Source organism: Sitophilus oryzae, unplaced genomic scaffold (assembly GCF_002938485.1).
Source record: "Sitophilus oryzae breed Bouriz unplaced genomic scaffold, Soryzae_2.0 scaffold_1576_pilon_pilon, whole genome shotgun sequence".
Taxonomy (NCBI): domain Eukaryota; kingdom Metazoa; phylum Arthropoda; class Insecta; order Coleoptera; family Curculionidae; genus Sitophilus; species Sitophilus oryzae.
In genome coordinates this window covers 15,620,583-15,635,494 of record NW_022146254.1, presented here as the reverse complement: position 1 = coordinate 15,635,494, position 14,912 = coordinate 15,620,583, and the positions used below count along the sequence as shown (strand labels likewise).

At 32.7% G+C, this 14,912-nt stretch overlaps 1 protein-coding gene across 6 annotated transcripts in view; it reads right to left on the bottom strand.

The window, feature by feature from the left end:
- Nucleotides 1-184: 184 nt before the first annotated feature.
- The window catches only part of LOC115879057 (calcium-binding mitochondrial carrier protein Aralar1), a 56,932-nt gene continuing 42,204 nt past the window's right edge, over nt 185-14,912 (bottom strand). For 4 of the 6 annotated variants that reach the window (XM_030895694.1, XM_030895691.1, XM_030895693.1 and 1 more), the window contains exons 9-12: nt 13,788-14,005; nt 9,917-10,137; nt 8,989-9,079; nt 185-885 (exon numbers count right to left, since the gene is read on the bottom strand). In XM_030895694.1, the coding sequence (XP_030751554.1) occupies nt 723-885; nt 8,989-9,079; nt 9,917-10,137; nt 13,788-14,005 (693 nt within the window). In that variant the 3' untranslated portion in view covers nt 185-722. Of the gene's footprint in view, nt 886-8,988; nt 9,125-9,916; nt 10,138-13,787; nt 14,006-14,912 lie in introns of those variants that run through there. The other 2 variants (XM_030895695.1, XM_030895696.1) reach the window with 2 other exon arrangements.

Below are 14,912 nucleotides of genomic sequence, written 5' to 3'. Positions count from 1 at the left end.
CTTCGAGTATTAAGCTTGATTTTTATGCATCCGTTATCCGGTGATACGATATTAATTTTATTGATCATTGATCGAATTTAAATACTTTGATTGGTTAGAAAATTACGCAGTTTTTAAATTTATTGCATTTTCATGCCTCCGTTCATCGGATGTACGATGTAAGCTTGTGATTGGTGTCATTTTATATCCAATGTAAAAGTAAAAGTGTTTTGGTGTATTGTAGTGATTTAGTGTTTATTTTGCTAACCTAACTTCACAAATATTTTTAGAATTTCGAATACTAGAGACACTAATTGTTACATTAATAATTTCTAGACCAAAAAATAAATAATTTATTAACATTTATAAACCGTCAAATTCAACATGTCAAATATTATTTCGAGAATTCTTAAAACCTCTAGTTTTGAGCATGTATGTCTTAGGACCCGTTAGAACTAGGGCTACTGTTAAGATCAATACGTTGCAAGCATGAATACTACCGCTTGTTAACGTTGATTCATATGCTTCTTGAGGTTAAGACTAATGGTAGCATTAGAGCTTCATCATAAGCAGTATTAAAATTTCTGAGACATTTAAAATTAATTTTCTCCCATACGTACCCTAATATCTAAAACGAAACTATATACAATAAAATCTCTTTTCTTTTCATTTTGTTAAAGTGTTTTTCTTTCCTCGATAAAGCGATTTGGTTCTATACAAATTCGACTAAAGCAGGTCCCCGTTTACGTTCTGGCCAGGCTGAATTTGGGCAGGCACAGGCCGAATTTAGTCTCGATCCCCGAGAAAATGGGAACGGAGACTGAATAGCCCCCCACGTGGTCGGGATTGGATGGGGCGCGGTCGCCACCTATCGACGTCACTTTCAGTTCGGAGCCGGTTGGTCGACTGCAAGGAAAAACTGTATTAGTAGAAGAAAAATCAATAAAATACAATTGAAGAGTCGGCTCAAAGAACGTTGTAAGTAACAATTATCAAATTTTTCAGAAGCAAAAAACGATTTCGTTCTTTCATTGAAATCGCGCAAAAAAAAAACTGTTATTAGAGACCAAATTAAAAAATAGATATTTACGATACAAGTGATATAGCACGTCCAAATAAAATTACGTTTCTACAAGGGAGACACATGAGGAACAAAATATGTTAAAATGAACCTAAGTGTTCATCTAGTTCTAACATATACATATGAGATACACGCAGGTTTATATTGATAGAATTGTGTGATACAGTGTTTACTAGTTGTATACCGTATGCACTCAAGATCCTAAAGAGTTTTTTGTAACGTAACAAATAATTATTAAAATGATGAAATCTGACGTCGGTATATAAGACATACAATGTATAAGTCATATGTATGTGTGATACTTCGTATCACAGTTGTGCCTATAGTACACACCTTGTAAAAATGTGACGTATACACATAATATAAATATCTATAATTTAATAATTACTAAAACCGAAAGTTCCAAAATAATTTAAAAATAATAATTATCTATTAACATGGATTTGGACGATAGGTAAGAATACTGAATTTATTTCTATATTCGGTATAAAATTGTTTATTAGGTTTTTAGTTTGCGATGTTTATGGTAAATAATTTTCATTTTCATTGCCTCTGAATTCACATGAGGACAGAGTTGAGGATATCTATGGAAAAGTAACCACAAGAGGAATTGTTACATCATTTAAAAAATATTGGGAAGTTTATTGTTTCCCATCGAAAAGTAGAAAATGCCAATGCAGATGAACGTATTGTAATTGTGATAGAAGTAATTCTAAGGGTGAAGTTTATTATAATTAGTGGAAGTAATACCAAGGGTGAAGTTTATTATAATTAGTGACCTCTGCTTCTTTTTATATGTAGAAGTTTCTGGTTTTGAGAATAAATCGGTTGAACGACACCCAAAATTTAAAGGAAGTATTTGCATACCCAGAATTGACCATCAAGGATTATATAGCTCAAATTTCCTTTAATGGTAGGCAATTATTCAATGCAAATTAACTTTTTAAGTGACTGAAATATTAAATAGTTTACAATATGGTATATCACTAAAAATATATTACTTTTAGGTACAATTAGTGCCCGATACATTTCAAAAAGTAGAATATTATTTTATATTAAATGAGGTGTTGTACCAACAATCAATTTATATTAATACCGGAGATTAAAAAATAACAGAATAAATAGTTCTTTTTTTTATACTACAAAAATAAACTATAGAATACAACAGTATTTAAAAAATAAATAAAAAGTTATGTCCCGGCCGAGATTCGAACTCAGGTCTCTCGCTTCCTAGCCCGACTCCTTACGCACTGCTCCACAGTAACTTGCTTAGCGATAATTCAATGACGGTATATAAACAAAAAAACAGGTTTATAACAATATCTTGACGATTTGAACTGACGCGCGGAGCGTGCTGACCAATAGCGCCTGTTATCACCTGTGACGTAGCGACCAACCTGCGCAATATCATACCTTGTATTCTTTGTACCATGGTGTTTACTAGTTGTATACCGTATGCACTCAAGATCCTAAAGAGTTTTTTGTAACGTAACAAATAATTATTAAAATGATGAAATCTGACGTCGGTATATAAGACATACAATGTATAAGTCATATGTATGTGTGATACTTAAGTATCACAGTTGTGCCTATAGTACACACCTTGTAAAAAATGTGACGTATACACACATAATATAAATATCTATATAGACACTTTGTAATAGTTTACTGTTGTGTCTACATTCTAGCATGAAATGAAGGTGTGCGCACGCGCGGATAGCCTCAGCGTAGATACACCGACCAAGTGTATCTTATGTGTCCTCTCTCCTTTCTCCTTTCTAGGAGTGGTATATGTGTTAGCAGCCATTATTGTTTAATCATTCGGAAGCTCTATATAAATGTTCTGTTTGTGTGTAGTTTAAAAGAGATTTTAAGGTAAGCACAAGTTTTTAATTACCTTGTTATACCTTCCTAAGAGTATTATCAATATTATAGCGGCGACTCCTCCCTTACTCGATACCCAATTTACCAAATTTTGACTACAATGAATGAAAACTCCAAATATTCTCGTATAATGATAAAGAGGTTAGCTCTGCAATATAATTTTTTTTTAATTTGGATATAATAAAAATCTAAATGAACCAGAGAAAGAAAGATTTAAACACTTCAAAGAACTTCTTACACTGATATTCGGTAAGTTATTGATGGATCAATATACAGATATGTTTAATATTCAATAATCAGTTTCATATAAAATTTAAGGGTGAGATTGTTAATCTGGAAATAAATACAACAAAGTCCAACAGAGTGCTCGTTGAATGAGTATGCTAACAAACCAACTGCTTGGAGAGGAAAAGGAGAACAAAATGACTAAACGAGGTCCACCAAATCGTGGCGACATACCAGTGTTTACCATTTTGAGTATGTTGTTATACTAGGTACTTATATTTTAATACATTTTATACAAATTCTGTTCTTTTACAGTGTTTTCTTACTTGGTTTCTGCAGTGTAAATAATTATTATTATTATGTTATTTGCGATATTGCGTTTCATGATATATATAATGAAATATAAGAATTTTATTTTTTAACCACTTAATCCATTTTATGGAAGAAAAGTGGTACATTTAATACAAAATAAAAATGGAACAATTTTAAGGCTACTTCTCTTGAACTTACGATCGAGATACTTTTGGAAAATACAAAGTTTTGCCTTCCTAATTTTCGTTCTAAAAAGATATAATTGGTGTCATTGAATAAATATTTCTTAAAAAGAACGAAAAGTTAGGCATCAAAACTTGTATTATTTCCTAAATTCGTTCATAAGAAGTAGTTTTATCTAGCACAAGATGTATATACGAAGCAAAATATATACGTATACACGCTGTAGTCACAACTGCAATGTGTAAACAGAGTTTAAACGTAATACACAAGCACTGTGTATCCTACGGCACACTGTGTATCCTTTACTTTGTGTATACGTAAATGCTATACTGTGGCTACATTGTGAGGCGGACGTTTAACCTTTGTGCATACGTGTTGAACTACAATGTGTAAACGTAGCATATTTACATCGGGGGAATTGTGTCACCCTGTGTCTACGTCTAATAATGTAAACACATCGTAAATGTGATTTGATGTGCTGTATGGCGAGTTAACAGTATCATTAAGATACGCGTATGAAAGTTGCGCAACGAGTGCGTAGTACTAGCTGTGTAACCATATATTGTACTTAACTATATATCTATCCTAAAAATCAATTACCTTAATACATTTGTTCAAATAACACCATGCATGGCAATGTCAATATGACAGTAAATAATATTGATGTCACTAGTTTAAAAAATGAGCGATTCGGAAAGTATTCCCTCTGACATTGAAGAAGAGGCATTCAGAGCCATTTCTGATGAAGATTGAAACAGAAGTATGAATATACATACTCTAATTATGAAAAATAATGCACCGAAAAAAAATACACAACTGTGGAAATGAAAAGGTACTCATAACATGTTTTTCCAATTTATCCGCTGCTTATAAGCCTTCGTCTCTTTGGGCTTTCTATTCAATGATACGTACTATGATATCTATTAAAATGAATATAATATGCTTTATCAGGCATTTACTTGAAAGGTTGTTCAAACTGTATCATTAACGTTTATAATAAATAAGTTTTCATTTTTTTATAATTATTATCAATAGAACAGTTTATTTGTATTTAGTAGGTATTTAGTGCAAAATAAATGTTTTACAAAATATTTTTTTCTCTTTGGTAGTCATCTAAACAAGGAGTGCGGTAATGAAAATGCGTGAGTTAAGAAGCTCTTCGTCCTCCTAGGTGCCGTCTCCGTTGAGGTTGACGACCACTATGGCAAAATCTTCCCTATGTTAGGCTCGATGTATTAAATTATTCCCGTTTGAAATATTTGTCCAATCTCGTATATTTCGAAGCCACGATTTCTTCTTCCTTCCTATGCTACGCTTTCCCTCGATTTTACCTTGAGTTATTAGCTGAAGCTGTTCGTATTCTTCGTGTCTCACTATATGCCCGAGGTAAGCGGTTTTCCTTATTTTTGTTGTGGTGACTAAGTGGGTACGGGTGTTCATTCTGGTCAGTACTTCCACATTTGTTGTTCTAGGGGTCCAGCTTATACGTAGCATTCGCCTATAAAGCCACATTTCGAATGCTTCCACCTTCCTGAGGTCCTCCTGTTTTAGGGTCCAAGTTTCGCACCCGTACAGCAACAAAGGCCAAACGTAGCACTTGACACTCAACCTTACCCCTATGGACAAACGCGGGTTGCAGAGTACGCTTCGCATCTTAACGAATCCTGCACGAGCGATTTCTATTCTCCTTTTAATCTCTATAGAGTGGTCGAGCTGACTGTTTATTTCCCTACCCAGGTAACAGTACTCTTGTACATTATGTAAAGTGGTGTTATTAACAACAATGTCTAATTGAGGACGATCTTGAGAGGTCCGAGAAAACACCATAGTTTTGGTCTTAGATGCGTTTACCTCCAAACCCATTCTGGTACTGTGCTCTGTTAGGATGTTCATCAGAGACTGTAGCTGTTCTTTAGACTGTCCGATCACTACGGTGTCATCTGCGTAACGGAGGTTGTTAATTACTATTCCATTTAGTTTAGCTCCTTCAGCTCGATCTTCCAACGATTGTTTCATTATGTAGCCGGAGTACACATTAAATAACAATAGGGAGAGAAGGCAGCCTTGACGTACCCCTCTTTGGATATCTACGTAAGAGGTGTTTCCAGTTGATGTTCGGACGCATCCCTTATGGTTCCAGTATATATTACGAATTACAATGATGTCATGGTTATCTACTCCGATTTCCTGGAGGATGTCTATTAGTTTTTCATGTTGTATGCGGTCGAAAGTCTTCTTGTAGTCTACGAAGCAGACATAAAGATCCTTCTTTACCGCCAAGTATCTTTCAGCTATTAAGGTTAGGCCCAGGATGGCCTCTCTTGCTCCTATTCCTCTTCTGAAGCCATACTGCGATCGACTTAGGTAGTTGTCGCACTTGGAGCGTATCCGATTAAAAATGATCCTCATCATTATCTTAGCAGCATGGCTCATAAGGCAGATGGTCCTGTGGTCCTCGCACTTCCTTGCTTTATTTTTCTTTGGAAGAGGTACGAACGTAGAAGTCAATCCTGGGATAGGATACCGCTTTCGTAGATGCGTTCATTCAGAAGCTCTTAACTCACTCAAAATGCGTGAGTTAAGAGGTTCTTAACTCACTGACGTAGATAAAAAACTTTACATCACGTAATAGTGTACTTACATCGGTATTCCATGAAACAAACTCCATTTCGTAAAATATGTTAGTTACAACGTTTTTTTAGCCGACTCTTCAATTATTGCTTTTGGTTTTTTTTAGAGGCGAAATTGAAGACTAAGAAGCAATTTTAGAGAATTCATCCCCTTAAGGGGGAGCTAAAAGTATGTATAAAATTCGTTAATATTTGATCAAGGAATATGTGCATAGAGGTTTCTTAAATGCTGCAATTCAGCATTAAAATGCAATTTTCGAAAAAAAAAGTAAAATGGAATATAACTAGGAGCAAAATTATTTTATTGATTATACACTGGGAGCCTGAGTCTTTATAATTTACAAGTAGTCGTACAATAAAGAACTTTCTCGGTATTTTCAAATAAATTTGGAAAGGTATGCACGGTGTTCCTTAATGACATGCTAATATTTAAAAAGCTGATTCTTGGACCTATTCTAAGAAAAAAACTTAAATGTATGAATATATGTCCTAAACATCTTATCTTTTGAGATGATGCATATTTTGAGATACAAAAAAATGTTTTATTTCTTAATTTCCTTCCAGCCGATGCAGAAATGATTTCCACACACTAACAGTCACCGCATCAGATTTTCAGCGATTTGACCATGAAATAAACTGATTTTAATTATTTTAAGCAAAAACTATGCTTCGAACGAAAAAAATCAAGAGATAAAAAATGTTTTAAAATGAATGGAGATTTTGAAGATAAGTTTTATTTTAAGAGAATACAGAGGTGTACCACTTTTTTCTCCAAAATTATTCAATAAAAAACAATAAAACCTGTATATACGGCACTGGTTGTAATAAATAAAATTCTTTGTACACCAAAAAAGGTATTTTGATGCAAAGAAGACGCGTATTAAGTTTCATAAAGATATCTATAATAAAATCAGAGTTATTGAGGAAACATTTTTTTTAGAAAAGTTTACCACCCTGTATCTCAGAAATTAAGATGTTTAGGACATACCTTCATATGAAGTTTTTCTCTTAGAATAGGACCAAGAATCGCCCCCTTAAATATTAGCATGTCATTAAGGAACACCCTGTATACCCTGCTGGTCATCCAATTTATGTGGTTTGGATTTTAATGCGTGTGACAGAGAATAATATAAATGACCGGTTGACAGAGAAAGAAACAAAATCAAAAGCGGCATACAGTGTTGCCGATTTTTTACATTTGTAGGAAAATGTGTGTAGAAAAATATAATCTATTTTAAAAACTTTCATGTATACTACTGAAATGATGATACTTCCACAATAAATTAACGCACCACAAAAAAATAAACAAAAGTTTAAGTTAAGTTTTTGTCACACTTATCCGATTTGGACGATTTTTTTTGAATGATAACTTAAACTTTTGGTTATTTTTTTGTGGTGCGTTAATTTATTGGGGAAGTGTATATCTATACTAAATATAATCTATTACAGCTGTAGTAAAGTGAGTAATTAATAGTGAAAAATAAAGTTTCAACCCTGGATGCAACATTTTTCGTAAACGCCTACTTGTGCGGTTCGAAATTTTGATGCAAAATCCGGCAATATCGTATAGAAGAAATGGGTCGACCCAGTTTATATAGTCTGTGAAACGAATAACTTTGAATTTGACGGTTTCCGCGGGCTTTTCTAGTGTTAATTTTATTAGGTTAGCAACTTGCGGCCATGTTGACGCAATGCCGTCTCTAATAGAACAGCCAATATATAAAATGACAGTGATCTTTATTTCATAGCCATCACTGACGCCTTTTTTTCTATGATATTGAATTATTTGCAAATATAATTTTTCGAACATTGATACTTGCAAAATATACATATAAATTTTGTGAATGCAAATAATAATACATCACTATTAGTAGATATTGAATGTTTTGTTAAATTAGATCGATTTTCAAACCCCAAAATTTAAAATATATTTTACATTTTACCCATACCCCAGTACCGATTCATTATTTGTATATTGTAAAACATTTGATGCGTTTGTATGGTTCATAGTTTATTTGCCAAAGTATTTATTACCATAAATAGGTATATATATTGTATTTATTAACTGTATATTATGTATATTTCATGTAAACTATATCTTTTTTAAAATACAAACCAAAAATACGAAGAATAATTATTTTTTCCATGTATTCTATAACATATTTATTAATCCGTAGTATCTAACTAGCGTGACGTCATAAATCTCGCTTCGTGGCTGTTCTATTAGAGACGGCATTGGTCTGATATTTAGAAATGTCAAAAGCTGATGACATTTTACTTTTTACATTATGACATTTCGTGTTGATTTTTGCAAGAAGAGGAAGAAGTGTCACTTGTTTTATTATTTTCCTTTTCTATTTCACGAAAGTAAAAAGAGTTACCTATCTGATTCGTTCAGGGACTCAATTTAAAGAATATCAGTAACTTTTTTGATAGAGGGATTTTATATTTGGCATGTTGGTAAAAAATAACGGTCAAAATTCAAAGTTATTCATTTTATAGACTATATCTCTGTTTAATACATTTCATTTTCCATTACGCTGTCTACATCACTGTCTTACACGTTAAAATCCAGACCGCACAGTTTCGATGACCAAATCGGTATATTCGTAATGCTTGTTTTTTACTAAGTATATGTTTTGTATTTTTTTGGGAAATCACTAGGAAAATATATAAACCCTGTTTTATACTTACGTTCCTCCAAAATCGACGTAGAGCGTCCTTTGAAGAAGTTCATACGTTAATAGAGTAACACCAAATTGTGGGGAAGATCTGAACACACGGGCTATTAAAGAAATACATAATTTGTTTTATATATTATCGCAATTACCTACAAATAAAATTTTAATATAATATGACGTTAAAAATTATTTGTTATAAGCAGCAATAATATCCAAAAAAATATATAATCTATAAATAATTATAAATCCCGTGGCGTTTTACAAACAATAAAAGTTTTGGTTCTTCAATTTTTTCCTTTATTTTATTATAGTGGTGATATGCCCAAATTTTGACGTAATGGACACCCTAGAGAAATATCTACAGAAGAATAAACAATCTTTATACTTAATACTGCTTTACTATTCAATCAATTCAGTTATTGAATATTAAAAAATATAGATGTGTATTAATAAAAACTGTAATAGTTTAGAAATCAAAAATCATGATGAATGATGAAATCATGAAAAAAAATGATAACCTTGAGACCTACTTAGTATAACGTATGATAAAAAAAACGGCGTCAAAGACTGCTCGTGAATAACAATCGGTAATAATTTTGGCAAGGTCAATCACTATACGTCATTTATTAAAAATTGACATAAAATTTGTAAGAATTAACACAAATTTTAGAAAGATTAAAAAGGATAGAACGCTGCTGTCAGACACACAAATCTATTTCCAAAAAAATATTTTTTCTCGAAATTTAAACTACACCATTTAAACATCATTTTTACTCAATATAAAAACAAATCACAAGCTTCTTAAGGCCAGCTCCAGTAAGCGCCATTAAAAATAAAGAAGGGTACGAGCGATTGTGATTCCTCAGCCGTCTCCGACGCCGTTTTTTTCGAGTGCATGGTATTATAAAATAATTATCGAAGTATTCTAATTAATAACTTACCAACTGAACCTTTCCAGAACGCCCTGAAACCTTCCTCCCTATAAATCTTCCTCGTGGCATCTAAAACACCACTGTAGGTCGTTTGTCCCGCTCTAGCCACCACTTGTAGCCGCGTCTTGATGACGTCAGCCGGTGTGACCAAGGAAGCTGCGGGAATACCAGCGATCGCACCAGCGACTAAGAGCGATATGGGAGCGTTATAACCGTTTTCATCAGCTAAACTAAAATAGTTTTAGTATTATCATTAGATTTCAGGTTAATTTAGAGGTTTGATTTTTTAATAAAATTCAAAAAATAAAATAAAGTTCTTTAATTTGCAGGCTTAGATTGACAATGGTGTTTTTTTATCACAGTTAGGAGTTGGAACCTTTAGTGTTACCACAGCAAGATAAAACGCTAATTCACCACACCACAATACACCAAAACACTAAAATAAAAAAAAACGCACGTCCAGTCTTGTCCAAACATATACAGTAAAGTATTTAGGTGTATTGTGGTGAATTAGTTTTATTTTGCTGTTTTTTTCTTAAATAAAATCGCACTTAATATTTTTAAATAAAATCGCACTTATACTTTTGAAATATAATTGTACTTCCAACAGAGTGTTTAAAAAAACATGTACCATCTTTCGTGAGGAGATTTCTCACTTAAAAATAAGATTTATTTTTCATGTCTATATGAAGAGTTATAGTTATATAAGTTAAAGTTCTTGATTGTTTTTGCTGTTATAATTTCCTTCCAAGTGCCTTTGGCGATTCGAATAACATTTTGACGATAAAAGCATTGCCTGGAAACTTATATGGTGAAATTTTGATAAAATAATTTAGTACTCACTAAAAACACGGTATGTCGCTAGTGGTAGGAAAAATAATTTTTAGAGGTTACTAGTTTATTTGGTAGCCTGTGATATGCATATACAGGGTGTTTCTTAATTAATCTAAAAAATAAAAAATCGTTAGAAAACGGCTTAAGGCGGGCTCTTAATAAGTATATTAATTTTTTTCTCGGCAACCGTTAGATGAACAAGAAAAACTCAAAAGATCAATTTTGTTGAAAAAGAATAACCAGTCAAGAAAAAAATATATTTTCTTTAAAAAAGCAGTAGTGTACCATTTATGTTAAGCAAAATATCGATTTTTAAAATTTTTAACACCTTGTAGATCAGACAGGAAGTATTTTAGACCTAATGGTTATATAAAAATTGTTTTAAGAACACATGAGGAATCACACCACAATTTTTTAGTCTAATTAGAAAACACCCTGTATATTGTCAACTTGACAATGATTGTTGATAAATCAAAAAATACCTTTTCTGTGAAAAAAGCCCGATTTTCGCAGGAAAAATTTTGATTTTTATTGAATTTGGGCCTGCGTCTGCAAATACCGGTATGTTTTTTAATATTCTATCTATCTAAATTTTAAATATCATAGTCAGAAATAGTTTTATTATTTATTAACTGTAAAAATGGTATACTTATCAGTTTTATCAAATATTGTGATTTACGTTCTACCTTGTAGTCAAAATTTATATTTAATAAACTGTAATATATATATATATATATATATATATATATATATATATATATATATATATATATATATATATATATATATATATATATATATATATATATATATATGTTCTTATGTTTTATTAAAGTTACTCCGATATACTAATATATCAGTGTAACTTTAAAACTAAATCCTTTGAAATCAAATATAAACATAAAAAATATTTACAGCAGAAAAGGCGAAGGCGCTGGGTTAAACGTAGTTTCTACTAAGAACACGGAGGGGCGCTTTGATCCAAAATTTTACTATTAAGTTTCATATCTATCTTAATAGAAGATTATTTTCTTTTATCTATGGATAAAAGTTACTAAGTGCCACATATTTTAACGACAAAACAGATAGTTCGATAGATTCACCAGGGACGTACATATGGGTTATCATTAGAATATTTTTCTAAAAAAAAACTGTACGCTACTGAATTTGTCTTTAATTAGCACATTGCGTAGGCCGTTTATGCCGATTAAAAGTTATCTCTTGATATTTTGTCGATTTTGATTTCATTGACGCCATAAATGCAATTTTATTAATCTGTTGTAATCCAAGTGTAATAGCACAGATTAGGTATCCTATAAGTATACAGATAAAAATCTTGTCCCTAATTCGTGGTACGAAAGTTGTTTTTTATGACGATGTGCAAACGAGTCAAATTTCCTGTGCGCAAAAATAAACTCGCGTAAAATAACAATAAACAGCGTAATAGAGAGATATCGCTAAACCGAATAGCGTGCATGGACGTTAATAAAGCCAGGTGTTATTTCCTTTACGTGAGGTGGTATTAATTCTCTTCATTTATAGTTATCGGATCGGAAATAATTCTGATCGCGTCGCGTCCGCTATTTAAACTTAACCTAACTTTGAATTTAAAACTTTGAAATTGTTTTGTTTACTAGGTATTTTAAAACTAAAGGGCTAAGTGCTTATTTCCAGTGCTTTATTGTTCAACGTCTGCCAGTGGGTTTAGGGCAACAAGCAACAAATTCTCTTAGAAGGGCTAAGTCGTCATCTGCTGTAAACCTAAGACTCTTTATAGGTTCTTTAGTATTGGAAGAGGTGGAATCCATATTTTGGGTCATATTTATTTAATTAAAACTAATCCCAGCTACTTAAATATCAAATTACCTAATAAAACTAAAGCAATAATTCAAAATAATTCAAACATAACCTAAAATAAAATATCTCGCGGCGCGCCGGCCGGCTCCGGTTGTCAAATACCCGTACATGCCAATTTAAGCAATTTTTAAACGTTATCAGAGGTTATTTAGAAAGAGCGCTTGGTGTAATTGATCCGCAAATTACGTCAGGCGGTAACGTTATTAGCGGGTGTTGCGTTAAAAATTGACTCGCGCATATCGTAACCATGATAAGGTACGCGTAAATACTGGATGACGCTATTCGGTTTTCCGATATCTCTCTAATAACTGTGCCGGTCAGGCGCTGTGCACAATTTTAGAGGCCATAAGTGGGCGTGCTATGTGCGCAAACTAGTCACCTAACTAATGCCCGATTCCGAAAATTGGAACCAAGAAAAACAATAAAGAAAAACAAAGATTATAATCTGTATAATCTGTGGTAATAGCAACCTCTAAAAAAATTAATGCCGTTAACTGGCCAAAGTGCTAAATGAGTTCTAGTTTATTCCTCCTCAAAAGATATGAAAAAAAATTCCTATAAACATGTATGCGGAAATACATAGTTTTAAACATACAGGATGTTAAAGTTAAAACTTTAAGAAAATAACTTGTTTGTAATTATCTTAAATACGATTATTATTTTTTCTTAAATTTGCTATATGTAGCACTGCAAACAAATTTTAATATAATTTAATATGCAATAAAATAGATTGAATAATTAATTCATTAATTTGACTTTTATTTTAATTTTATTAACTGTGTTGAAGGAACATGCAGGAGACCGAAATCGAGAAAATATCAAGATACCTACACAATTTTGCTAATAGGAGAAAAAAGTCAGCGATCCACAAGTTTTTTTTTTAATTCCAGCGAACCCATATGCACGTCCGTGGTGAATCTGTCGACATTTTCTTAATACTAAAATATGTAATACTTACAGTAACTTTTATTTTCAAAATTTCATTTTAATCGCTAAAAGTACTTGGAAGAAAATAATAAATCGAAAAAAAATAAGATTTTAAGCCCCCTGTAACTACGAAACAAAGCATAGTCGGACCTATGTTGATATAAGAAATAAATCTTATTTTTACATGAGGAATCTCCTCACATGGAATGGCACATGTTTTTGAAACACTCTGAAATTATAAGTTTTTATAAAAAACACTCACCTCGCCTTAGTATGCGCATACGACGGGAAATATATGGCACTGAAAGGTACGTCTCTGAGTAGACACGCCTTCGCGCCTTTGTACAGTCCAAACAATCCTAATTCCTTAACTACCGACCAGGCCCTCACTTTTTCACCGCTAGCTATTTCGCCGGCTACCTGAAGACGAATTTTGACAATTTCCAATGGATTTGTAAAAACTACTTGAGATCCACCAGCCTAAAATAAAAGCAGAATATAAAGTAGACCATTTTAATTTACGTAGGTTTTAACATCAGACTATCCCAGAATACTATCTCAGAATGTCAATTAATAAATTGATCAGTAATTTTTTCCATTATACAGGAATTTGTACGGAACTTGTTCCTTAAAAACGTTGACTGAAGAAATAAGATGCGCAACCTTATGGGAGATTTCGTGGTACAAAACCTGTCCGAGATGTAGCTGGCGATACCGTCGCCGCTAGTCAACCTGTCCGAGATTTGGTTTAGCTCTACGCCGCTGCGCGCTTCTAGTCGTTTACAGCGCAGCGGATAAAAATACTGTATCGTAGTTGTGCTTTCAGTCGACAGAGTGGATGGTTGCCGGAAACAGTGTTGCCAGAACTACGAATTAATCCATAGATTTACGGATGTTGGGTACAGTACGTTAATAATAAGGATTTTCTATCATTAAACAATTAAATATAATATTATATGAACAAAGAAAGTACGGCGTCAGAGTTGGCTTGGAAATGAAGATCGCTGTTATTTCACATGTAAAATATTTTGGTAAATGTCAATAATAGTCATTTTCAAGCCAACTAAACGACTTTTTTCGATCATACGACATATTCAGTACCCATAAAAGAATTCTTACTTTTGTTGTTTATTCTATGTTTAACACTAGTAAATTTTCAGTACAAAAACGCGGATTTTTCATCCAGAGATATTTTCGTCAAACGTATTACAGATGTTACACATTTTAATATGGCAACACTGTAGCTTTCAGATCCACACCGTCTTCGATGTGCCTTCGCTGGTCGAATTAGAGAAAATAAGTGTTTTATGCGTTGGCCGCAGAACGATTGGTGTCTCCACCGTACAGCACTTGAAACGTAAGGGGAAATCAAATCAGCCTTGTCACG